Source organism: Lycorma delicatula, chromosome 7 (genome assembly GCF_047948215.1).
Source record: "Lycorma delicatula isolate Av1 chromosome 7, ASM4794821v1, whole genome shotgun sequence".
In the NCBI taxonomy this organism is placed as follows: domain Eukaryota; kingdom Metazoa; phylum Arthropoda; class Insecta; order Hemiptera; family Fulgoridae; genus Lycorma; species Lycorma delicatula.
Genome location: NC_134461.1, coordinates 84,543,704 through 84,570,453, shown reverse-complemented (window position 1 = coordinate 84,570,453; position 26,750 = coordinate 84,543,704). Strand labels below are relative to the sequence as shown.

Sequence of the window (26,750 nt, the reverse complement as noted above, 5' to 3'; positions counted from 1 at the left end):
TCATTCCTGAAATATATAGTTAATCGAAACCCAACCACCAAAGAACACCGATATCCATGATGTAGTATTCAAATCTATATAAAAGTAACTGCCTTTACTAGGATTTGAACCTTTGAACTTTCGACTTCAAAATCAGCTGACTTGTGTTGACAAGTTAACCACTAGACTAGTGGGCAGAACTACAAGGACTGAATTGACCACAAATGCATTTTATTAAATCAAAAATCAAACTAAAATTATTGATGTAATTATTAATTCAAATACCAAAGCCATAGAAAAGTAGGATTTTAACAAATAATTATGGCAACTGAATGCAGGTAAGGAAATTTTAGCATGGTGTGTGACAGGTATTTGGAATTTAAATATGATATGTTCCACATCAAGGAAACCATAAGTTGAAATAAACCTTCGTTCGGCTTAAAAGCTGTTTCTTATAAATTAGTTTCTCTATCTACTACGTTTTGAATGAGCAAAACCTTCAAACTATAGGTTCAGATGTACAAAAAGCCACATGATTTATGGTTATCAAGTGCTGATATCCAATTGGACAGTCCGCCATGGGCATGAAAAATCAAGGTTAGCTTTAATATTCATCTTAACTAATAACCTAATCAAAAGTAGGATCAAGAAATTTTTATTGCACATTTTTTAATATATTTTTGAAATAAAAATATTAACTGAGAAGATTAATCTAGTTGGTCCTGAATACCTAAGGCTCACTCTTATATTTGGATAAAAAATTATAAACTGGATCCACAAAACCTGGATCATCTTAGGTAGTAGCATCCCAAGCAGACAATGGTCCAGTGGCCAAAAATACATTCAATATAAAGATTCTGTTAGATCACTACAATGCTGTTCTGGACAGTTCACTGCACCTTGTTGGCATCTTTTAATGACTAATGAGCACAGCAGGTATTCAATACGGTTTAAAATAGTACTATTTTTTTGTAATAAAAATTCCTTAAAAAGATAATAAACTGTATCCCTGACAACCTGACGGTTAAGTAACACTTTTTTTTGTTTAACCTCCATTAGGTACTGCTTCATGAATAATTTGTACATGTGCAAAAATGCCATGCCTGACTGGGATTCGAACCCTATGAAAGGCCGAGACACTACCACTAGTGCCATGAAGGCCAGCAACATCTAGACACCTGGAAAATCTGTGAGTTGCATAACTGGAACTAAGGTTGTGAAATAAGGATACAATACCTACACATAAAGCACATTAAAAATAAATCATTTTCCCACACACTGCATAAATTTAACATAATGGTGGATGCAGTTTCACTACATGCTGTTCACATTAATTAGTAACTATAATCTATACATAATTAATAACTTGTTGCTGCTAAATAATTATAAATAAAACATGGATGTCTCAAGCAATAGTATTTTAAAAATTAACAACAGAAAGTAGGGAGAAAATACAATCTATGTTTAAACAACATAAACCATTTCCTGTATATTATATGTTAAGCAAAAGCAGATGAAGTTTCTATTCAGCTGACGTATTTTGATGACTTACTTTGCCAGCTGAAACCTTAAAAGAAATGTGATAAAAATAATAAAACATTTCTTACCTCAGTCCCAATTACATTAGATTCTTGTGAAGACTGTATTTTAGGTTTGGCTGGAATAGCAAAACTACCTTCCAGTTTCTTTGCAACTTTCTTTGTATTTCTAGATGATGACATTTTAGAATTTGAACTAGTCTTTCTATTTCTATCCTACAACAATAACAAATAATTAAAATACAATAGTAAAAATGTAAAAAAAAGTCATTTATTTACAAACTACAAATGAAAATCTCAATTGCTAATGACTATAAAAAATAACACATTTTTTAAATTTTAAATACATTAAAAGACGTGTATATATTTTAATAAAGATGGTTAGGAAGAAAGACAAAACAAACCTTCTTTGGTGTAGGCTCATCCTCAGTATCCATATTGCTTTCAGGTTCTGTACTCTCAACAACACTTTCTTCACTTTCTGAACTCTCACCTTGATCTGAAATTGTAAAAATAATCTAAAAAGTTTTTTGTTGAACAAATGTTTCTTTAAAAGTTCAATATTTAGCTTGTAATTGGAATAATAAAATTAAATTGTATTTTAAAGCATCAAAATCTCATGTTTAAAATTACATAATTTATGCATACAAAACAGTCAGTATTATAATAAAAAATGCATATGCATTTCATGACATTGTAAACAGTTGAAGAATAATGTCAGTATAGAAGAAACCACTGTATACAAAATGTTCACTGATAATCCCTTTAAAATAGTTTTTAAGAGCTTAATTTCTTTATAATTTATTATACCTGATTCTGGAATATATTCATCTTCTGAGCCATCACTTTCCAAAATTAAAACTCTTTTTCTTTTCTTTCCAGAGCCATCTGGATCTGATTCATAATCATCAACTGACTGATCTAAAATAAACAAAAATAAAAATAACCTGTATATAAAATTTGATTCATTATTTCTATGATTTAACTTCATTTTACTTTTAGAAGTAAATTTAAAAATTTCTAGCAGACAGGATACAAATTCTTGTGTTAATACGAAAAGTAAAAATACACCACAAAAGGAAAATATTAACTTTTTCTTACAATGTAAAAAAGAATTTCAATTAAAACAGGCAATAATCTCAACCATACATCAGAACAAGTATAAAGTGCTTCATGTAAGCTTAGTATGCAGCACAATCTTACAACATATTCATTAAAAACATTTTTATTGTTCGTCACTCAAGTAAACAAATTAATTAAAAAATTATACAATATATTATGTTTATTTTAAATTTAATAAAAATTTTATCTTCATTTAAAATCATTCCATTTTTACATGCATAAACAAAATTTTATTCTACTGTTCGGTTATTTCGGTTAGATCTATTTCATTATTATCCAAAATACTAATAAACTGTGAAAAATGTGAACATGTGATTTGAACATCTTTACCTAGATTACCACTATTACTCAGACCTGACTGTAGACTAATATTTGAGTACCTACTTCACATCAACTGCTGAATCATTACATTCAAGATGCTACATTAGAGATCCAATTAATTTTTAAAACTATGATTGTATAAATATAAAAACTATAGTATATGGTAAATTACTTTACAGATCTATTAAAGTTTTGGGTGAACATAAGCCATAAAAGCATTATTTTTCTTATATTTAGATGTTATCTCAAAGCTGGGTAACTCTTTAATTCCTGGGGGAAAAGAAACTTTGTGTTACTATTTCTTTAAACAGATTTTGATAATATTTATTTAAGCTGGTCAATGCAAAACCATTAATCAGAATGACTTGCTCTCTGCTATTATCGGGTAAAAGGGAGATTGGGGTGATCTGAGGATTGTGGGTGGAATGAGAACACCTGCTCCCAGAAAGAGGATTTGTTTTCTTTGAGAAAGGATTTCAAGAAGAGTGTTTTCCTTCAAGTTGTTTTATATCACAGATCCAACAAGGATGTATTTTCTTACTCATCACTCTTTCCTCTTTCTATAGACCTTGTTAGGTCCTTCATTTTTGTAATAGAAACTTCAGGGACTATAAAGTCTCTGGGCCTTTACAGACTCAGAGAACAGAAAGTATCTTCAGAGACTCATGGTGTAATCTGGTAAAGGAGTCAACTCTGACTCCATTTTCTTTCTGGTGGTAGCCCAATAATTTTTATAGTTTACATGGTTATCAGGTAAAGCCAGTAGTTACCAAAGGCAGAGTTGCTAATGACAGCAAGTTTAAAAAGATAAAGAATCCCTACTTTTAAGTAGGGGAGCAATATAATTGGTACAGGTTTTCTTTTTTATTCAAAACCTGTTTGTGAAACTTGGTGTTCACAATTTAAACTGTTCAAATATGTTGAGTTCTTGGATTTTGCATCACATAAAAATAAGAATTTGTTTATAATTTGGTGTTTACTGTAATTTTAATGTTTGAAGTCTGTTTTTAAACATTCTTCCTGCTGCCATAAGGCAATCTGATACATCAGTTCTGATTCTTGGTATGGTCTCTTTTTGAACTTGCCAATATGTGAATGTGTCTAATATAGTACATAGCATGGACGTTCACTTTATTTGTATATTCTAGAGTTGAAAAGTTTATATTTCATTATAATTTCAAAAATATACAGTAACCTCTTTTACTAAAAATACTAGCAAACTAGAATTAAATCAGGTGAAATGTTACAGTAATGTATTTTTTCTGTTGTCAGTGATTTTACTAAAATCACACGATTTTAGTAAAATCTAATTGTTAAACGACTGAACGGGACACTCACAAGAAAGGAAATCACATAAAAATGTTCAATGTATTATCAAGTTTAATCATGCTGTTCAATGAATACATAAATCATTTATTCTCTTAATTTAAAATGATTTCACACGATATTACTATCAGCTAAAAATGAAGGATACTACCTCTGTCAGGGCTGTCTTCCATTCCATTTGGAGTTTCATTTTCTTTACTGTCTTTCTTTTTGCTACTTTTAGGCGTCTCGTCTATTTTAGGTTTTTTCGCTTTAGGAGTCTCGTCTGTTTTAGGTTTTTTCGCTTTAGGAGTCTCGTCTGTTTTAGGTTTTTTCGCTTTAGGAGTAGAACTGTCTAAATCCTTTTGTTTCTTTGCACTTGACTTTGAAGCAGATTTAGAATTTCCTTTAGGAGTTTTTGGTTCACTAATTGAATTTTTATTACTATTAACACTAGGTGATTTAGTAAAATAATTAAGAAGTGTGTTGGACATTTCGATATATTAACAAATTATGACAAAATAAAAATGTTTAAACAGAAGTATTTATGTTAAAGATTATATATCATACAAATAAATAGATAATAAAATAACTGTCATTCACAAGAAATAACCGTAAGGATAAGAAACATCAAAACTAATCTCTTAACAAACTTAGCAGACACAAAGACACAACCTCAAAACGACATTTCCAATGTACGCGAGCGCTTTCACCCTCCCGCCAAACCGCCAATTCAGAAAGAAATGCTAAAGAAAAACAGTTATCTAAAAATTCTTATTAGATATAAAATATTTCAATATTAAAAATTAATATTTTTAAAAATTAAAACAAATAATAAATATATCGATTTATTTATTTATAATTATATAATCATAAAAATATAAAATGAAAAAATTAAGTTTCTTATTTTAAATAAAGATTATTACGAGTTTTTTTAAAATCTATATTTGAATTTTAATAGAAATTTGTTACAATAAAACATTAAACAATTAAAACAAATATTTATCAATATTTTGTAAAATAAAAGTCTTCTTGAATTATTATTTGCATTTTTCATTAGCAACAACAGATTGAAAAGTTAACGAGGAAAATGCACCACATGACCAAAATAATAATGGGCATTGAAAATTATACCGTCTTGCTCAATTATAGTGTTGGGATATTTTACTCCTTTTAAAGGTATATTCTTGAAAGTAATTCACGATTGGCGGTGGTCCAAACGAATATGGAATGCTAATCATAAATCCGTCCGTAAAATATAACAAAACTTGAAACTTAGACCCGTCATTAAAATAAACCCTTAAAAACGCCCGAATACAGAATCATACAGCAGCAAGGGACACTGTCCAGGTTCTGCAATTCGAAGGGAGAATTTGTGAAACTCCCGCCACTTTTGCATTCCATTCCATTACACGATTGGCCTCGGAGCTATTCATTATTCGATCATTAATAAAATGTTAAATAGATAAATCTTACAAGTTCGTTTCTTTCTTCTAATAATAAAGCTGTCATTACTTATCGTACTCGACTTTTCCTTTGCTGTTCTAGATAAATTCTCTTTTATCACTAGTTTTATTTTTTCAATGCTTGTTATATACTTTTCTACTTATGTTATACTTATTTGATAATTCAATAAATTATTGCAATATTTATATTCAGTTTTTCTTAAAAAATGAAACCTTAAAATAAAATCAATATCTTGAAACGCTTATTTACATTTTAATAGTAAAATAGAGTTTAAAAATAATACAATAACAATAGAATTAAATTAAACAAAATGTATCCTCAGAAAATTTTAATAGGTAATAGTTTAATTAAATTACTTTATCATGATAGAATAACTTATCATGAATTAATTAACTTATGAAAAAGGTTATTATTGTAAGCTAAAAACATTCCATTACGGAAACTGCGCGAACCATCAAATATCGATGAGGGATGCCAAACTTAAAGAAATAAGCATGTACAATTTTTTTTACGCAAGTAATGATCTATTTTACAGTATTTCAGTAAAAAGTAATAATTTAATAAACCGATGTGGTCGGTATATCAAATACCAACCACATATTTACTACAAAGCCCATTTACTAGAAATTCCGATCGGTTCAGTAGACCTGGAAAAATACTGAATTTGTTTACAGTTTTCTACACAACTTAAAATAATTAGTTGCTACTTGCAGAAATCATTTGTACAACTATGTTATTCATGTTGAAATTGAAGATTTCCAAATGTTGATAGTAACTCTTTCAGAGCTACTGTGATTTGGCGTTTGCTAGTTTGAAAAAGTTGAGCTATTGGAACTATATATTTCAGAGTTGAATTCTGAAAGAAAGAAAGGGCTGATCTTTACTTGAAATGTAGTTACTATTTTGTATATTGTAATATTTCTATCACTCAATCTTTCCCACAATGATAGGCCATGTGTGTCTATACATGCCCCTAAACTGTAATGATCGCACATGCAAAATTGATTTAGCAATGTTGTCAGCGGTAATGCTGGGCTAGTTGTGATTACAGTCAATCTCAATAGTAAATCTTAGTTTCTCAGCATCATCTAACATTCAATTAAGAAATATAGATGAACCATGATCCTAACTACAGTTTTTTTAAAAATCCTTACCAAGGACAGGGCCGGATTTAGACTTGATGAGGCTGTAAACTATTTGAGATATGGGGCCCTTCATAAGTCCAGATATGTCTGGACAAATATGATTTTCAGATATCTAGAGGGTTAAATTGAAATACAATTAAGATGTATATTGCTAGTAAAATAAAGATCTTTAACTCAAAATCATTTTTATTCATAACAAACTTAATAATGCAAACTTTGGTAAAAAGAAAAAACGTTCTTTTAAAGAATACAAATTACAAACATTTATTATCTAATCTCTTTAGACATGTTAAAAGGATTAAGGAATTATATTAAACTAAATATTTTCTTTCTTGCCTTTGCCAGAGCAATGTCAGGGATGACATCATCAAATGATAAACTGCATAGTTTATCACTTTCTATACAGATGTGGAAACATAATTTATCATGAGTTGTTCTAAATTCATTTTCTGTCTTCTGCTGAGAAAAAGATCTTTCTCCAGAGCAATTTGCAACCATCATACTAAGAAACAATCTCAAAATTGCTTCTACATTAGGAAATGCTGATTGGACACGATTGCTAAATACTACCCTATTCTGATATGTCAGATTATCATGTTCCAGTGAACCATGGACTTGACTGTTTCTAACATATTGAAGAAAATGCTTGTTCTACAATATTCATGTCCAATCTTCAGGATATGTTTGGCACAAAGCACTAACTCCATAATCTCTTCTTCTGTAGCTTCTAATATTTTGTCAACATTGAAAATTTTTTGCAGGATCATTGTATACTGAGACCCTCTGTGCCAGACTTGACTCTAATGCATCCATCACAGGTACAAATGTTTTGATTCTGAACTTGTCTCTTGACTCAAGGTTCTCTAAAGCATCATCTTCATCATTATTGATATGCCTTCTAGATCTGCTTTTCTTGAAATCATCAGGCAATTTTTCCTTTGCTTGTTCTTCAAAATGATCAAAAATGTCCCTGGAACCTTTAAAATAATCCAAAAGTGAAGCATACAATTTCTTACATACATCTAGACTAATTTGGGGGTCTGTAGTGATTGACTAGTCTTGTGAAATTCATCCAGTAAGTAACTCCTTAAATAAAACATTACCATTAATTCAAACTCCTCCATTTTATTCAAAATGTTTATGGCTTGATTTCTTGTTTTGCCTTTCTCTGCAGTATCAATATGTAGCTGATGCAATGCAGAAATTATTCCATCATAATTAACAAGTATTATTTCCACTTGTGGCCATTGAATGTGATTACCATCTAGTCTTTAACAAAGACTTTGGAACTTTTGAAGAGTAACAACAGTACTGCTCATCTATATGTAGATGATAAAAAGAAATTACACATTTATTGTACAATTCCAAAAAAGTTTACTGCATCTGAGCAACAGTCAACTGCTGCTCTACCAACAAGATTCAAGGAATGAACAGCACGTGGAATATACATAGTTATTAATCATACTTATTAATCTTCAATATTATTTCTTGCATACCCTTGTATTTGCCAGACAAATTGGCAGCACCATTATTTGATTGGTCTTGACACTTAGTAAAATCTATTTTGCATTCATTTGTGAGGTGGTGAAACATACCTCATAATAACAGTGAGTTGATCAATATGGGACTGGTCTGGAGTGAAACCTACAGATACACTTAAATACCCTGCAGTTCTTAAATCATCCAAGATTGATTCTCTTACTTTATATGCCATAATTTTGATAAATTCATCACATGGTTTAGAAGGATAAGATGTGACACTTTGCCATTGTGAGGAGAACCAAATGCTTCCTCATCTCCTCTGAAAGGTAAACCATGCTCTGCCATAGTAATTATGACTGCCACAAATTGTTCAAGAACATTTTTCCAGTTTATTATTCCATTTTTGCCATTTATTATTTATCTGTTCTGTTAGTTGGCAGTCAGTTGTTGAGCCACATTTTTTTATAAAATATGTTAGTGAAGCTGGTTTATGATCTACAGAGTTTTCTAAATAGGTGTCTCACCAATCACAAAATCTATCTGATGATAATAATGATGTAGAAAAATTTGAAAAGAGTTTAAACACGAAACAGTATACACGACCAGTTGCTGGTGAATATACTAACCATTCTTTGCAATATTTTTCACACCCTTAGCTCATTTGGGATAGAACAAGCTTTTTGAGTAATAATTGTTTTGGTTTGCAAAAAGCTTTTTTGATTTTTCAAATGAGTCATTTGAGTGTTGACACTGCCAAACCTTTTTCTACCCAGTATAAAATGTCATATTTACTTAAATCACCCCATAACTCAATATCATTCTGTTTGTTCTTTGATGCGCTGAATCTTCTGTACTTGTACTACTCTCTAGTTTGTAAATATTAATATTTATTGCTTCATTTGTTGAAAAAGATTCTATACAACCAGATGTACCAGGTTCTGTATCAGGAATAGAATGAATATCCTCCCGTGACCGACTCACTATGGCAGAGGCTTTGGGACCATAAGGTGTCTTATCTATCTTTGTTAAGAAACTTTCTAATTTTGTTAACTTGCTAAGCTCTTCTTTAGCTCTTTGCTTCTTCTTCCTCTTTTGAACTCCACTTTTATAACTTGTGGTTGACATCTTGCAACTGTGGGCAGAATATTTAATGTAACTATAATCATACCCTTAAAAATAATATAATGCATGACATTTTTAAGAATTCAAAATTTTTATTAGTTACATATAAAATGATACATGTAAAATGCATATAATGCTAAAAAAAAATTGGGTGAAGAGTGCAGGATGTCCCAGATGTGTGGCATAGAGACAAATAATGCTGTAGTACATTTAAGTATATATGACACTTACTCACTTGGACAATTTTTTGTGGAGGCCCTAGCTATAGCTTGTGCAGCTTATATGTAAATCTGACACTGACCAAAAGCTAACTTGCTCCAGAGCTTTTACATTACCAATGCTTTTACATTACTACAATTTATTGGCAAATTTTGTATCTATCATCAGTTTAGTATGAATGCTAATATTTATTTATCAATGATACACTACCTAACAACAAGCTTTAAACACAATCACAGTACAGTAGCTGTCTATTTAATGTGCTGATTCATTTTGAAGCATAATAGAATGGTTAGCTCATTTTGACTGTATTTATATCTGGCATCCGTTTTACCAAATGGTTCTTAAACAATTAGCAACAGGTGAAATTACACAGAAGGGAAATTCTGTATATTCCTTAATGAGTGGCTTTTAGTAAATCCTGTCACTAAGAAAAATACAAACAAGGCAAATAATGCACACACATGAAAGTCAGTTCTACTGCACGGTAATAAAGTTCTTTGAAAGAAGCAGTGAGATGAGTCAAAGCTGTAAAGATTACTTTTTATGGTTTGTAAAAAGTTCAGATCCTTTTAATCACCAATTACAGTAATCCATATATAAATATCTGTATAACCTGGCTCTCAATTTATGAGCTGAAAAACTCTTGAAATAGTGTCAATGTTTGTAATTTTTGGCATCATTAATTTTCTCTTTTTGAGATTTAGTCTGAAACACATTTACTACTATTTCAAGTGTTCAAATGGATACTGTAAATCTTTTAAATGGTCTGTCAGTAGAAGTATATCATCAGGATAAGATAAATTGTTACTAGCTTCCTGTCGCCACTTCACCTGCTCCATATGGTTACGTGGGTTTCCCATCACGGTCAATTATTTTTAAATTTATGTTTTTTAGTCAAGTAGGCAGGTACAGCCAGTTGCATTACACATACAATAACAGTAGCAGTGGCTGTGTTGGTTAAAACACCACACTGCACAATCTCATTCCTTAAAAAATTGAAAATAGAAAAAAACCAAAAATGGTTTTTAGGTAATTATCTAAAAAATATTTGCAAGTCCAAATCAACTGAATGTCTTGTTTAGTATAGTCGGGTATGGGGAAATTTTGTAATAATTGTTCAAAATTCTTTTACCTTTCTTCACTCCTTTCAGTCCAATTTCCAAAAATCTAAAAACTTGTCTTTAGATATTCACATAAAAATGACTCACACCAAAAATCAAGTTGATATCTTCATTTGTTACCAAGCAATTAAAAAAAAAAAAAAATTGTTGGGTTTAAAAAAATCAATCCATTTAATCTCTGAACTTCAAAAAATGTAGAAATCAGTTTTTAGATTTTCATACGAACATTATACACACCAAAAATTAAGGAGATATCTATGTTTGTTACCGAGAAATTAAAAAAAAAAAATTTCATTGTTCTCCATTTTAACCCATTAAACTTAAAATTTCATACTGGATTTTCTTCATATGCACTTACATCATAAGTAGAAAATTTACACAAATTTTCATAAATTTATCTTCAGTAGTTTTTGCTGGGTGTTGATTTTTATATATATATATATATATATATATATATATATATATATATATATATATTAAAACCATCAAAAACTTGTAATCCGTGACAATATACTCTTCCCATTCAATAATATTTTTAAAACTTATTAAATTTTTTTTTAGTTTTTAAATTTAATTTAACTTATAGTTTAAAACCATACAAAAATTTTAAACCTTTTATTTAAATTAAAAATTTAAAATTATATCCCAACAAGAGATAAAAAACATAAAATTTAAAAATATAAAAAATTTTTAAAAATTACAAAGATCAATTAATTAAAATTAAAAAAAGATAAAAATATATTATTAAAAATTTTAAAATAAAACAAAAACTTAAGCAAAGTAAAGTCATGTGCTAGCTATTTCATGTGTTTTGCTTAAGTTTTTGTTTTATTTATTTTTAATTATGCATTTTTACTTTGTTTTAATTACATTTTTACAATTAATTTTGACTTGTTTAATTTTAATTAATTGATCTTTGTAATTTTAAACAATTTTTTATATATTTTTAAAATTTTATACTTTTTTTTTATCTCTTGCTGGGATTATAATTTAAAATTTTTGTATGGTTTTAAAGTATAAGTTAAATTTAATTAGATTTAAAAATATTTTTAACATAAAATTATAATTGAATGGACTGTATGTTGTCATGGATTACAAGTTTTTGATGGTTTTGTAATATATATATATATATATAATGTATGTAGCTGATGACGTGAATCAAATTCGTGAAAGTGTTTTTTGTATAATGAAATAAGGTAAGTCATTCTATTTCAATTGTTCTATACTTAGGGTTGATCTATTAAATATAAATTAATTTGTACTGATACAGAGGAGTAGTTATTAAAATTATTACTTTAAAAAACATATATATATATATATATATATATATATATATCCCTTCTTGGTTTCACCCGAGATTATAATGCAGCCAACTCATTTTCTAACAGTATTAAATTCCAGATATAAGATATCTTTTTGTGAAGTTTTAATTTTCTGGTAGCAGAATGTATTGACCTTCCGAATTACCAGTTCTGGAAAGTTCAACATAACTGTCCATGAGAAAAACAGTCTGATCATAAATCAATACCAATGTGTTTGAATGTCTGACCTTGTGCTTTATTAAGTGTTTTAGCAAACTAAAGTTTTATAGAGAAGTGCAGCCTCTTGAATCAAAATGGTAAGTCTGTTGGGATCATTGTGATGTGGGGTATAAGAACACAAACAAGCTCTCTTGCAGCTGGACCTCTCAAAATAGTAGCCTCAATGATGTGATTTTGCATAGTTTTTATCTGTAACCTCATGCCATTACTTAACCTTGGAGGGAGGGTTAAGGTTTCATAGTAAAATAATTGTAACTCTTATTTTAAGACTGAGACTATGAGCTGGAAAACCTGCAGGAATAGAGAATTAAAAAATGTTGGAGGATATAGGACTGCATTTTCAGTATTGATTACAGAATCTACAGATTGATACTCCTTGCTCTGCCCTTCAACTTTTTCTAAAATCATATTATTAATTTAAAATGCAGAAATATTTTGAGGAGTTATGATAGATTTTTTGCTAAGTCACTCGTATGGTTTTATTAAAGCTTACTAATTTCTCGATAAAAAGTGAAAATAAGATCATCCATTATATACAACAATAACGATGTTTCCATTGATAGAAATGTAAACATCATTGTGAGGAAGAGTTCCATTTCCAGTGTTTAGTGGTTGTAAGGGAAAGTTAGCATTGCCACCCCAAGATGAACTCTCATATTAGTTCATAAGTTAATAACATGAACAAATTTCCATACGGGTGATGATTTAAGGCATGCCTGAACAACATCAGCTGTAGTTCCTCTCATGACAGGCAATTTTTACCAGAGAACATGTCTCCAGCAAACATGAAAGTTATAACACCCTTTAATTTACTGCACGATTTAAAATCTCAAAGGAGTCAATCAATGGCTTCAATATGAGCTTGATGAATCATTGTGCATTTATCCCACTCTTTAAGTTAAGTATCTTGCAAAACTTGTCCAAATGAACCATTTTTATGAATAGAACAAACAGATTCTTGCCCACATGCAACATTTAACGGTAACTTAAAAGTGGAATGTATAGTTCTCCCACCATTTATAATTGTAGCAGCTACTCCTGATGATGCTATACCAATTGCAACATTATTAGTTGAGTGAGAAGCGGTTTGAATAAGAAAGTTTTCCCAATGCCTCCAGGAGCATCTAAGAAAAAAAATCTTAGGGTTGTTGCTAGCAATACTGTCATTAATATCATCAAACACTTGACATTGATCTGATACTGATTTAGAAAGATTAATACTTACAAATTCTTTCTGTTCATCGATGTCGAAAGAAAGTCTTAACACTGTATCACAAGCATTAATAGCTTATGATGTGTTAGCATTGGTAACACATCATTTCATCTGCGTATGTTATTGAACATATGCAGATGAAAGGATTCACTTTGGTTTGGGTGAATTGTATATACTCTACTCAGAGCAGCATCCTTTTTGATTCCAGGAATCCTTCGATGTTAGTTTCGTGCTTTCTTCTGCTAAAGTTGTTATTATTATAGGTACAGTATCTAGGAACTTCAGGATATAATAGTGTCTTAGCGAAGTCATCGGACTGACAAAGCTCAAAAAAAGTAATAAGAGTGGGTCTTCTGTGGACTTTCAAAGACTCGTTGGAGATTTTGTTCAGTGAAATAAATAAATTGATAGTTTTCTAAGTGAACCGCTAAGTGAACAATAGTGGGATAACGTAGTTGTATTGGAAACAAAAAATCGCCAATTGACCTCAGATGTATGTACATACCTGCCAATAATGTACTGATTCAATTCATCTTTCATTTTGAACCAAAAACCTTGCTTGATATGAACCTTTGGTAATATATCAAATCGCTTGCATGGAGTTGCAAAATTCAACATTTATGTGGGCATTTAAGCAACATGACAATAGTGGACAATGTGGGACAACCCATTTATTATCAATATCAATTATTTTATCTTGCATGTTTAAAGTTGTTGTATGACCTTCGTGCTCTGGACTTCTACTGTGATAAGTCAGGTAACCTTCATCTGCAGTTTGGGTGTTGCAAATGTAAATTCGAGGATCCTTTTTTGAACATTAATCATGCATGGTGATGACCTATTTACATTACCACATGGTTCATGACACATAAGTTTATAAACGATGTCATATAGTAATGGGTCAACATTTCTATCAAGGAATTCAGCAGGTATGTTAAGATCAATTTCATCAGGTCATATTTTAATTAACAACCATACTAATATCTGACAATGAGGTAAGCCTCGTTTTTGCCTCTTGACATTTAGCGTGTAGCCGATTGTAAAAAATATTTTTTTTTGTTAATAAGGTCTACGAGTTTTTTCATTTTCAAATGAAAAACTCTGGATATAATATTGCATCTATCAGTAGATTTTTGAATAATTAGTTTTTTATTTCTGGCTATTCAGAGTTATATAAAAGTTATAAATGAATCTAAACGCCCATGTTTACGCATGTATGTAATAGCATTTTCAGATTTATCATGCATACAGTTTGATAAACCAGTTAAAGATGAGGGAAGTATGACACTTTGACCCAGTTATTAGCATTAACATTGGTGTCTTGTTGCACAGCATCTCAAAGATGAATGTAATCATCAGCAAGTAATTTTTTTTGGTTATTACAAGTAAAGGCTTCTTTCAGTGATAATTTTGGCCACCATGTCAACACAATAGTGATTAAATAAGTTTCTGTAATAATATAAAAAATTGTCAGTTATCTTGAGCCATAAGTTGACAAGCATAAAATGAAAAGCAGAAAACTGTTTTATTTTGTTCATTATTATTTAGCGGTATAATTACATAATAACTTTCTTCACCCTTTGAAAACATAAGGGGAAGTTGTAAAGGATCATAAGGGCGATGAAGCTCAGACACACGTTACATTTGACCATCACGACAATGTAAGATTGTATTTCTAGGTCCTTTATCTTCATTGACCATTAAAACAGAAACTTCATTAGTTGGAACATTATAGTGACCCCTATACTGATTAAAAGGTAAATGATCAGCGTGAATTATTAATTTAAAATCTTCTACATTACCTAAAGGTTTGCTGTCAAGATTGCATTTAAACTCTCTGATCAAATTAATATGTTCCAGCAAAACTTGCTGAAGTGGTATTATTAGTTCCTAAGTGGTATTATTAGTATGAAGAGCAGTTTGAGCAGCATCAGAAAGGAAGTAAATTTGTAAAAATTTGTGATCGACACCAGGTGCTGGGAATAAACTTCTTATGCGATGGTAAACTTGACCTTGAATTTTAAATGTATGCATAAAATTCCCTCTATAATTTGTTTAGTACCGAAACAAGTCATCTGAAATAAAGTGTTGTATTGTCTAACATTATTGAGAACATTTTTTGACTAAGGATAAGATTCTAAAACTAAACTCTTGAGAGGTTCTGGCAGCTCATTAATGCAGGAAGTGAAACTTTCCCATCAGAACGGTGTTTCATCTTTCTATTTTTTCGCAAAAGAATGATTACATATTTTAACCATTGCAACAATTTGTAAATCTTACTTTTAATATAATCCAAACGAGTATCATATTCAAATGCAGATCTGAATTTTAAAGTGGCTTTCCTATATTGTATAACTAGACGTACATTGTTAGAAAAAAAAATTTTGCTTTGTTGAATTAATCGTAATTGTTCATTTGGTGTAATGTCAAAAGCATGTTGTGAAGACATAGATGATCTCATTTGAGAAAATCAAGCCTCACATTCTTCCATAATCTCATGTAAATGCGATGTAGACATTCACCTCACATCTGTAGATTTTCTACCAATATTATTTCTCTTCATTTCAGCATGATTTTAGTAAAAGAACTCAACAAATACCGCCAGAATAGATAGATAAATAGATTTGAATAATAAAATATTGATCGCCTATCACAAAACCAATATATCATATTACCAGATAAATCAAATACAACTACATTAACCTAACTACTATATGTATATCAAAGAATGAATTAAAATTGTTTAATATTCAATAATTAACAGGTATCGGCAGCAATGCTCTTGTGATTAAGTCGACTGAATTTAGTTGTTGCCTGAAGCACTACATGTTCACCACCCAGTGAAGAGCCTACTACATATGCACACATTGAAGCATTATCTTTTTAACATTATTTTTTCAAGATGAAATAAATTCTTAGTTATACAAGAAACATGGATAAAAATTTATCCATTATATATACAAATTTTTTCTTGCTATACGTATTTAAGCCTCATTTTTTCAAACCACATAGAAATTAACATAATAACATTTTAATTGGAATCATACCAGTTGATTATCATAGTCAGCAAAACCAGAATTTCTCACCTGTTATGTAATTTAAATGTACGTGTAGGGGAAATTGACTTTTAGCTTGCTGCATATATATTGAATATTAATGGAAAAAGACTGACACCTTTAGTGAACTTTTATTTCTTCTGTTAATAAGATATTGGACTAAAATAACATAAATCTATTTTACCATAAAAAAATTGGGATAGTAACTGTAACTGGAGACTGAATTTACGAGAATAATAAATAAATATATAAACAAATAAATAAGATATATTTGAATAAAATAATATACAATAATAGTCAAATTAGTTAAAATCAGTCAAAATGCATTTTATTCTACAAGTAAATATCAGAAAATATTGATAAAAACTGGAATGTATTAGTTACGAAGTAGAATTTCATTTCTTAAAATACATACATAATAAAAATAATAACTAAAATATAATAAAAAAGTGAAAAAATAATTCTGCGATGGATGCTGACTGAATTGTATTTGCTTTCTTTTATTTATCAGTAAAAAAATAGATGCTGAACAATTATGATAATACAATTACAGTCAGTCATATTGAAAACTACAGTCTGCAGAAAATTCAAATGTATATCTTTTTCAAATTAACGGATATAAGTTTATTATGGATATGATCAATATAAAAACTTAATGAAGTGTGATTTCTTGAGAAGACTGACACTTCCAGGTGAACTAAAAAACAAACAAACTGCTAAAGAAAACTAATTGCGTTTATCATTACCACTGAAATATTTTAGGACAAAGAAAACTTAAAATAATAGGGAATTGAAAAATGTGCCAGTTAAGATTTTCCTGAGTAAACTTCTCTTCTTCAAAATTCATGATAAATGAATTAAAATAAAAACTTACATATTGGAGAAATTAAATCAAGTGTACTGAATTATTTCAGAAATTAAAACAGAGCATGTATGAATAATTCATGTCACTTGAATCATCTGGAGTACCATCACCTACACGTAAACAAGCTAAGAATCTGTGTTAGAGCATTGGAAACTAATAACGATGAACTAAATGACAAAGTAAAGAGTCTTCATGAGAAAGGTTAAATTACAAACAAGCTGTGAATTAGTTCCATTTTGCCGAGTGAACAGTTTTGTTTTAATGATACATATCACATGTTTCCACACAATGAAAACTTTCTTTTAATTACAAAGATTAATTAAAATTATTAGAAACAACATAATTCACCTAAAATAAAAAAAAAGTTGTCACCAAGTTCATGCATAAATATCACTCATTTTTTTTAATGTTTTTCTATATTAAACATACTCAATTGTGGTAAGAAATTACAAATATGATATGAAATAAACATTTTATTTATGTACTATCAAATGTAAAGAAATATGCTGCATGAATCTTGCAAAGAGTATGCAATATATCTCAATGAATATAATAAAATTATAAGGCAGGATGTGAAATTCAATAACTATTTTAAATAAAATAAACAACAATAAACATTGAAACATAAATGTTTAGTTACTTCTCATTCCCACAGTGTTAAAAAGTCATGATAGAGTGACCTAAGAAACTACTGTTCAATAAGTTATTCATCATTTGAACAATTCTTTTCTTTTTCAGATATTGTGCTAATAGCTAAAAGAAAAAATTAACATTTACAATGGAATATATAGATAGAACATATGTGAATTTGGGAGTGTGTTTATGTTTAACCATGCATGCTGATAACTGCCATTATATAAGAGGGATATCTCTAAAGTAAAGACCGCTGGAAATTTCTCTCCTTAAGGTTAGCAAACCTGTGTCATTCATGGCCAGGCTAGTAATGTACACATTGGACTGTTTTCTGTAAGTTGTCGAATTGTAGTATCTTTGATTATGTGCGAGTTATTACATTATAAAATGAATAGGAAAATTAATGTTGCCGCCGATTGTGAAGTACGTGGAGTCATACATTTTTAAACCATCAAAATATTAAGCTGGCTGAAATTCAGAGGTAGTTGGTTGCTGTGTACGGTAATAATGTAATGAATGAAAGAAACAAATGAAAATGGTGTGAAAGGTTTAGAAATAACAGAATTAATGTGTGTGATGAACATTTGGGAAGGTCCTACCAGAAAAAGAGTTCCTTAATGACTAGGTAACTCTGTCTAGGGGGTCCTAGACAGAGTTCCTTAATTTTATTGTTACTGGCGATGAAACATGGATTTTTCATTACACGCTAGAGAGAAAATGGCAGTCAAGTCAATGGCGTCATCCTGAATCACCAACCAGACCAACAAAGGTCAAACCACAACCATTTGGATGCAAAAGATGGCCACAGTCTTTTAGGATTGGTTTGACATACTGCTGATTGATTTCATGCCACATGGAATGACTATAAATGCACAAGCCTACTGCAAAACTCTATGTAAGTAACGGCGTGCCATTCCAACGACTGGGGCGGCTGACCGATGGCATCGTCCTGCTGCATGATAATGCATGCTTCCACATGTTACAGGTCTGACACATGATTTATCGAGAACATTTGGATGGGAAATTTACAATCATCCACCATATAGTCCGGATTTAGCTCCTTTTGATTACAATTTGTTTGGGAAATTGAAAGAATTTTTGAGCGGAAAGTAATTTGCGGGTGACGATGAACTTAAAAATACTGTTAATCAGTGGCTAAATGGATTGGCAACAGAAGATTATGGGGAGGTTATATTGAAACTGGTATATTGCTATGTATGATAAATGTATTAATTCATGTGGTGATTATATAAAAAATTGCAAGAAGTAGCATAAGTAGTTTAAGAGAAATAAAAAAATATTTACAAAGTTTTCAGTGTAAATATTTTTACAATGAAATGGTCTTTACTTTAGAGATAACTTCTCGTACAATGAAAATGAATGAATATCACTGATGAAAGTCTAACAATAACAAGACAATTTATAATTAATAACAAATACTAACAATAATATTAGAAATTAATGTTGCAGAAAACATAAAATTTCAAAACACAAAATTGTAAATACATCAATCTGAACCTTAATAATCTCAACTAAAGCAATTATTTTGTTGTTCATTTCAGTAAAATCTGTTACGATTGTGCTGGTAACTGAAATAAACAAAGAGAACTAATAAATCATTTTTAAGAGCTGAATAATAACAATAAATGAGTGGATTTTTTTTTGTACCAAGTTTGGTCATTCATGTATTTGACGTATCTGGACTAAAGGTAAGTAAGTGTGTATGTCTAAAGAGTTCAATAATCACACTGGCACACACCCACATGTATAAGCACATATGCATGCACATGCACACACTAAAGAATTTAAAATTTAAAATTGAAAGTGATTCAGGATTTGTATGTCCGTTTCCTCAGAAGTGTTGAGCAATTTTATACTAAAATTTCAAAGTTTTTATGTGCATGAAATGTCTATAGACAGTTTTGACACACCTGATAGCATCTTATCACATGATCCATCTCAGTAAAAAATCGGGTGGGACTCTTGGGGCTCACGGCTGTTGGTTTAATGTGAAACATTACAGACTTGGAGCGTTTTGTTTGCTTTCACCTGCTTTAAATCTATGTCGAACCAAAGTTGATCACAAACGCTGCAAGATAGACCAATCGTACTGTTTTCAAATACCGTTTTGAAGCATTTGTCCGCTGCACGCCAATGGTCCTGCATCGCAATTCGGCTGATGCTGATATCCATCAGCCTGGGGATGTCTTTGACAGATGTATGGGTGTTATCTTCACTCGTTATGTCCATTAGCAACGGTAGAGGTGCTCACATCGCTAGTGCCATGCCAGCTTTGCGATCCATCGAAACAGTCTTGCTCGCTTGGCACTGGACACTGGAGTACCTATGTGTGACCCATAAGCTCTCCCTTTCCAACGATATGCATAATTTATATTTCCGTCTGGCTTTTGCACGATCTGAGGCTGACATATTGAATTTTTATACTTTTTTACATGTTTACTTTAATTTTTTACATATAAATATTGTCCAAAATACACTTACTATTACTTAAATCGATCTATCTTGACAAACTCACGAACACACAAATCGCTGCACTATCACATCTAAATCATGACCTACACTGAATGGAAATGAGTGAGAGAGCCAGTTTTGGCTGACCTGCAGTGCCTCCTCCATACTAATCCGCTCACTAGTGATACAAACTCAAAGTCATATTGGCAAGCTGACCATATAAGTTATGAAATGACTCTACATTTATGCCTTTGAAACTAATAGTTAAGGAGTTATTATGGCAGGACAATATTTTCGTTATGCTACAAATTTCTGTTCTGGTACCCATATGTTTCGATATGATTTTAAACATGTTTCATGTCAAAAAAAAAGCATCAAATGAAAATTGGGTTGGATACATTATAACCAAACCAGTACAATTGGTATTAAATATCAATTTATTACTGGCACATGTAAAAATTTAATTCTTTCGATTAAAGTTTCAACTTAAATAAATTTCAAGTTAAATAAAGCAAGACTAATTTTTATGATCAATAATTAGCACAAAAACACGACCCCAGATTTTAAATAATGATATAAGAACAACTTAAAAGGAAAAAAAAGAAAAATAACTGGATAAGAATTCCAGACAAAATTCAGATAGCAGAAATCACTGGTTAGATTATATTCAGAGTTAAATTTTAGTAATTTCCTACAATGTTTTGATATATAAAAATCTGCAACTGGAAGATACCGGACAAGTATTTGAAATTAAAAGAAGGAAAGGGGCCAAGAGTAAGGTAAAGGGGGTTACCCAGATCAATAAAAAAACAGCTAGAGAGAAACATACAGTAACAGTGTAGACTATGGTAAAAGGCAGAGAAAAGTGAATCTACTATTTAATCTCAATTCTCTCAAGTAGAAGAGTATCTGAAATTTTTTAAGTAATTATTCTTTCAAAGATAAAATTAAAACAGATATTTTCAACAAATACATAACATAAAACTAATTGTAATTAAACATAATTAATAAATCGGTGAAAAAATATTTATGATTTGTATTCCCCAGAAGTCTACTACTTAAATTGTATTTAACATGAAAATAAAGAAAACAATATGTTTGTATGAAAACCCAACTTTTACAAAGGTCTATTTATCAAAATATTCTACATGTTTCTAAATGTTTAATAACATTAAAAAAAAATCATAAAAATACTTAAATTTTCAATTCAAATCTTTCAAAAACAATATTTAAAAACAGAATTGACAAGACAATAGGAATAATAATACTATTATATATTTTTCTTTAGAATTATTCTAATAGTTAAATCCATTATGACATATAAATATTTATACATATGTACATGTAAATAATATTTATTTTATAATAAAATATTAGTAACAATTTAATCTACAAATAAGTCTATGTATATATTCATTTATCAATGTGTATATATACAATTCTTACTTTACATAATATATTTACTACCACAATTATTAATATTATTATAACTATATAAATACGTTTTGTTATAAAATAATAATATAGTTAATATTATTTATAAATATTAAGTGCATCAAATTAAGTGTTTAGTACATATAATAATGTGCAAGAAGCTTAATCTTAAACCTGTAACTATGGCAACAAGAATGTTTTTGGTATTAAGGAAAGTCAATTAATTCATTTAAGCTCATTTAAATCAATGTTTAACTTGTTTTCTTTGGTATCATAACCAGATTTTGCCCTTTGTTGGGGGGAACAAGTTATGAATTCAAAGACGTCTTTTGAACATGAGGTGGGCAAAAAGAAAGTGTGAAATTAGAAAATAGTTAAGTAGAATAAAAGTATTCTTAATTCAATTTTAATATTTTTCTACTCAAAAAATCAGATGTGTATTTGTCTATGCATTCTTGGAAGATTTCAACTGATGCTATAAATGAGGTATAAATGGCTATCTGAATTTTAATTTCATCTATTACATTAAAATTTTGCAAGAAAATATTCTTTGAACATATATTTTGTGGTATATAAAATAAAATGAATAAAATCTAAACCATTTGAAATAGAAAAAACAATGTTGATAAAACTAGCACTGGAATGTTGAATAATTCACAGCTAGACTGATGTTAATTCATCTGCAATCATAAATGTATAATCCAGTTATTTTCAAGCTGATTTTATAATGAGTAAGTAATATTATGAATAAATATAAAAAAAAGTATAAAGAAAATACTAAAAAAGTGAGCATTCTAAGACTGAAAAATTTCAGTGGATTTTATACTTTTCAATCTTTTCTTACCAATAAGATTACAAGGATAAGTTCTCAACCATCAGGGCTAATCATACTGAGGAAATGTATGACACATAGTGAATTTTTTGACATAAATTTTCAAAGATAAAGTACTGAATGTCTGCAACTCTAAATGATTGTTATCAACCAATATTCTACCAGTCTTCAACAATATATGTTACTGAAACGACAATATCTGATCATGGAATTGTTAAAAAAAACATTTGATGAATGTATTTGATAAGTATTGTAGGATGTATCTAGATATAGAGTATAATGTAAACGTACTATTCCATTATTACTTTGAAAATCATTGAATGATATAACAACAGCAAACAAATTAATATCATAACTTTCAATTTCAGCCTTCACCTGCAATAGATGGGAGACTGGCTAAACAATGTAATGCTATACGACCATCTAAAAATGGTACCACCATGGATGTAACATACTTTCTTCATTCTTCATTGAAAATAAATGGTTACCATAGCTAATTGTCCAAGATCAGGTTTCAAACATTTCATTTTTTTATTACATATTTTACATAAATATGTACTATAATTGATTGTGTAGAGCAATGAAAGTGAATTAATCGACATATGTAATATAGCCACAAAATGAAGTACAAAATATATTTTATTTTTATCATCATTTTTTATTCCATTCTTTAAGCTGACCATCAACAAACATTAAATTTGTAGCTGGCCATGCTACTATTCTTTGTTGTGAGGGTGAAGATAGAAACGATGATGATCTAACTACATACCGTTTGTTCAAATCCTGTAATCAGATAATATTCATACATAATGACTAATTCATAAATAATAATTTATGAATATTAATTCAAAGTAACATACAACTTTCAAAATAAAAATTTATTAAATGAGACTTCTTATATTTATAAAATTAAAAAAAAAAAAAATGTTACATTAACATTTCTGAGAAGATGGTTTGATTGATTAAAGCAGAAAATTATTACTTTAGTCAGTTTTTATAACAAATATTCCTGAAAATTAAAAAAATTCATTATAGAGAAAGAACAGTTTTTTTCCCTAAATGTTTTCTTGCTCTGTATACATTAAAATAAGCCAACGAAACTTAACTGTTCAACACCATGCTGAGTTTCTGTGTAACAGGAAGTGTCTCTGTGCGTATAAAAGGAATTTTACCAGAAGCAACAATTTAGAACATTTAGTAGTGAATCATAAATAACTGAACTTATATGAATAAATTTAAAACCCTGCAATTTTCATCCAAAAAAATTAAAAATACTATGCATTTTCTAAAGTTTAATAAATAATACTATGTGCAGAACTTTGATGTTTGATAAGTTTGGCTGAAAAAGCTTAATTTAATTATTGGATGAATTTATATATTGTATATTATGTACTTGCCATAAAACACATAATGAAAAAATTACCTATCATCTATCTTTATAAGATTTATAATTAATTATACATTAAGTATTGTAAAGAATAATTTTATAACATTGAAATATAATTCAACAAATACATAATCCAACTTTTGACAGTGTATACATTACACATTATAACAACCTTCTACCTTCTACTGTAGCTGAATACAGTAATTTTTATTGGGTAAAAATAAAGGATAGTCTCATACATAGAAATATACAATAACTTTTTATTATTCATTACTAAACTGCTTTAGTTATGAACTCATGTAAAAAAAGTAATTTCATTTTTTATTATTATTTTGCTCTGACTTATAAATCACAATAAAAAATTATTTATACAGCCTACAGATTTTTAAAACAAGCAAAGATACACTAATATTTTTTAAAGATAAATTTGTAATAAAAATAAATTATACTCCCATCAACATGAACAGGAAAATAAAAAATTACACTATCTAAGAAATAAGTAATTACAACTGTATCATATTGATTAAATAAATAGTAGGACTTTGAAAATAAATTTGACCAAGAAAAATACTAACTTACGTACTATAGTGGGCATCTGTCAGAAAGACACTGCATTTGAAATAGTGAAAAGGAAATTATATAGATGCAACTTAGATATTAAGGGCTATAGCAAGAGACAACCACACCTATGTGGATGAAGTTCTAAGAGGGTTAAAAGTCTACAAAATCTATAAAAACTTTAGCAAGACCTTACAATTTTCTAAAAGGAAAAATTTCCAAAGTACTCTTTGGAACTAAAGAGCTTTCTGTAACAAAAAAAAAAAAAAATTGTAATGAACAAAATTAGGGCATGTAAAATTTGATATAACTAAAAAAAAAAAAAATGAACTGATGGATATCCTACCAAGACATAACAAAAATAATCTAGAATCCTATAAAGGTTTTTCATGGAATAATAATTCAAGAGCATTATACAATTATGAGGAGCACCTGAGCAAAATTAATGAGCTACTTGAAAAATTAATTAATAGATACTCAAAACAAAAATTATTAATGAAAATAAATATTAACTATAGAAATACCTGATAATTATCTATGAACTCTTCTAAGTTTTCTCCCAGATTTTGATTTGAAATTGTCAACTGTTCCAAGCTGAAATAAAGAATAGTAGAAAGCTTATTTAGTAAATATTATTAAATAAATAATCTTTAAGAAAACTCACTGTGTGCATTCAAGAATGCCATGGACATTCACGCGCGCACACACACACACACACACACACGCACGCACGCACACACGCACACGCACACACACACACACACACACACACACACACACACACACACACACACACACACACACACACACACACACACACACACACACACACACACACACACACACACACACACACACACACACACACACACACACACACACACACACACACACACACACACACACACACACACACACACACACACACACACACACACACACACACACACACACACACACACACACACACACACACACACACAATTCATGTTTATGAATTAATATCAACCTATTTTTTAACCTTTGAAGCAAAAGCTCTATTCATTCATATGCAATAGAATAAAACATTGCAGTAGTAAAAATTTTAATACTCGTACAATATACAAGAAAATTACATACCTATTCTTATTAGCAAGTTGATTGACAATAGTATCACATATTCTACCATTAACATCAGCATCAAATAATGGTAAACCAAAAGAACAGTCTAATAGCACCCAATCTGATAAATTATTTACATCTAACAACATTCTAAAATTAGCTTCTCTTTCTTTTTCATCGCTAACATTTTTATTATTTGATAAAGGTATGTGTGAATTTTCGACATCAGTTGCTGCATCAGATGACTGTTTCATCCATTCTTCATTTTGTTCTCTGTAAAAATAAAAACTAAGTTAAAAAAGACCAAACACTTCTACTATGTGAATGGTTCTATTTGCTTTTTTTAACCTTTAAAAGTAAAAAATAAGTACAAATTAGTTCACGAAGAAAAAAAATATATATATTTACTTTTTTTTTTCAGGAGGAAAGGGAAATAATTTGAGAAATGATTCTAGAGCTTTGAAATAAGAAAAAGGTTCATACAAACATATATTCATATGTTATATTCATTATGTTATCATGTTATGGCTGGTGAAAAATTTTCCCAGGATTTCAGTTCCCCCAGTGAAATGAGGTCAGAATGAAACTTTTAAGGCGTTACATAAGAGGTAAACTTGATGGTATAATATGTTTTTCACCTGAAAAACCAAATAAAACAGATCCCAGAACTGCATCTCCTGTTGTTTGCATGATATCCAATGTAAAACAAAAATATTTGGTGATGAAAAACATTATTTTTTTGGGTTTTAGATACAATAACTTTGTTAAATGACTGATGAATACATAAGTTTTATATCAGAACTTGTAGAGAATTTAATTATGAAAAAATGATGT

The 26,750-nt window shown here is 29.5% G+C and overlaps 2 protein-coding genes across 3 annotated transcripts in view; both read right to left on the bottom strand.

Moving 5' to 3' along the window:
• Nucleotides 1-4,941, bottom strand: part of Msh6 (DNA mismatch repair protein Msh6) — a 68,599-nt gene extending 63,658 nt beyond the window's left edge. The window contains exons 1-4 of the mRNA XM_075370645.1: nucleotides 4,438-4,941; nucleotides 2,328-2,438; nucleotides 1,922-2,016; nucleotides 1,587-1,733 (exon numbers count right to left, since the gene is read on the bottom strand). Coding sequence (XP_075226760.1) covers nucleotides 1,587-1,733; nucleotides 1,922-2,016; nucleotides 2,328-2,438; nucleotides 4,438-4,759 — 675 coding nt within the window. The 5' untranslated portion in view covers nucleotides 4,760-4,941. The remainder of the gene's footprint in view (nucleotides 1-1,586; nucleotides 1,734-1,921; nucleotides 2,017-2,327; nucleotides 2,439-4,437) is intronic.
• A 17,021-nt stretch (nucleotides 4,942-21,962) lies between these two features.
• LOC142327683 (protein FAM91A1) overlaps nucleotides 21,963-26,750 on the bottom strand; it is an 81,245-nt gene continuing 76,457 nt past the window's right edge. For both annotated transcript variants that reach the window (XM_075370921.1, XM_075370922.1), the window contains exons 16-18: nucleotides 25,935-26,189; nucleotides 25,340-25,409; nucleotides 21,963-23,653 (exon numbers count right to left, since the gene is read on the bottom strand). In XM_075370921.1, coding sequence (XP_075227036.1) covers nucleotides 23,522-23,653; nucleotides 25,340-25,409; nucleotides 25,935-26,189 — 457 coding nt within the window. In that variant the 3' untranslated portion in view covers nucleotides 21,963-23,521. The remainder of the gene's footprint in view (nucleotides 23,654-25,339; nucleotides 25,410-25,934; nucleotides 26,190-26,750) is intronic.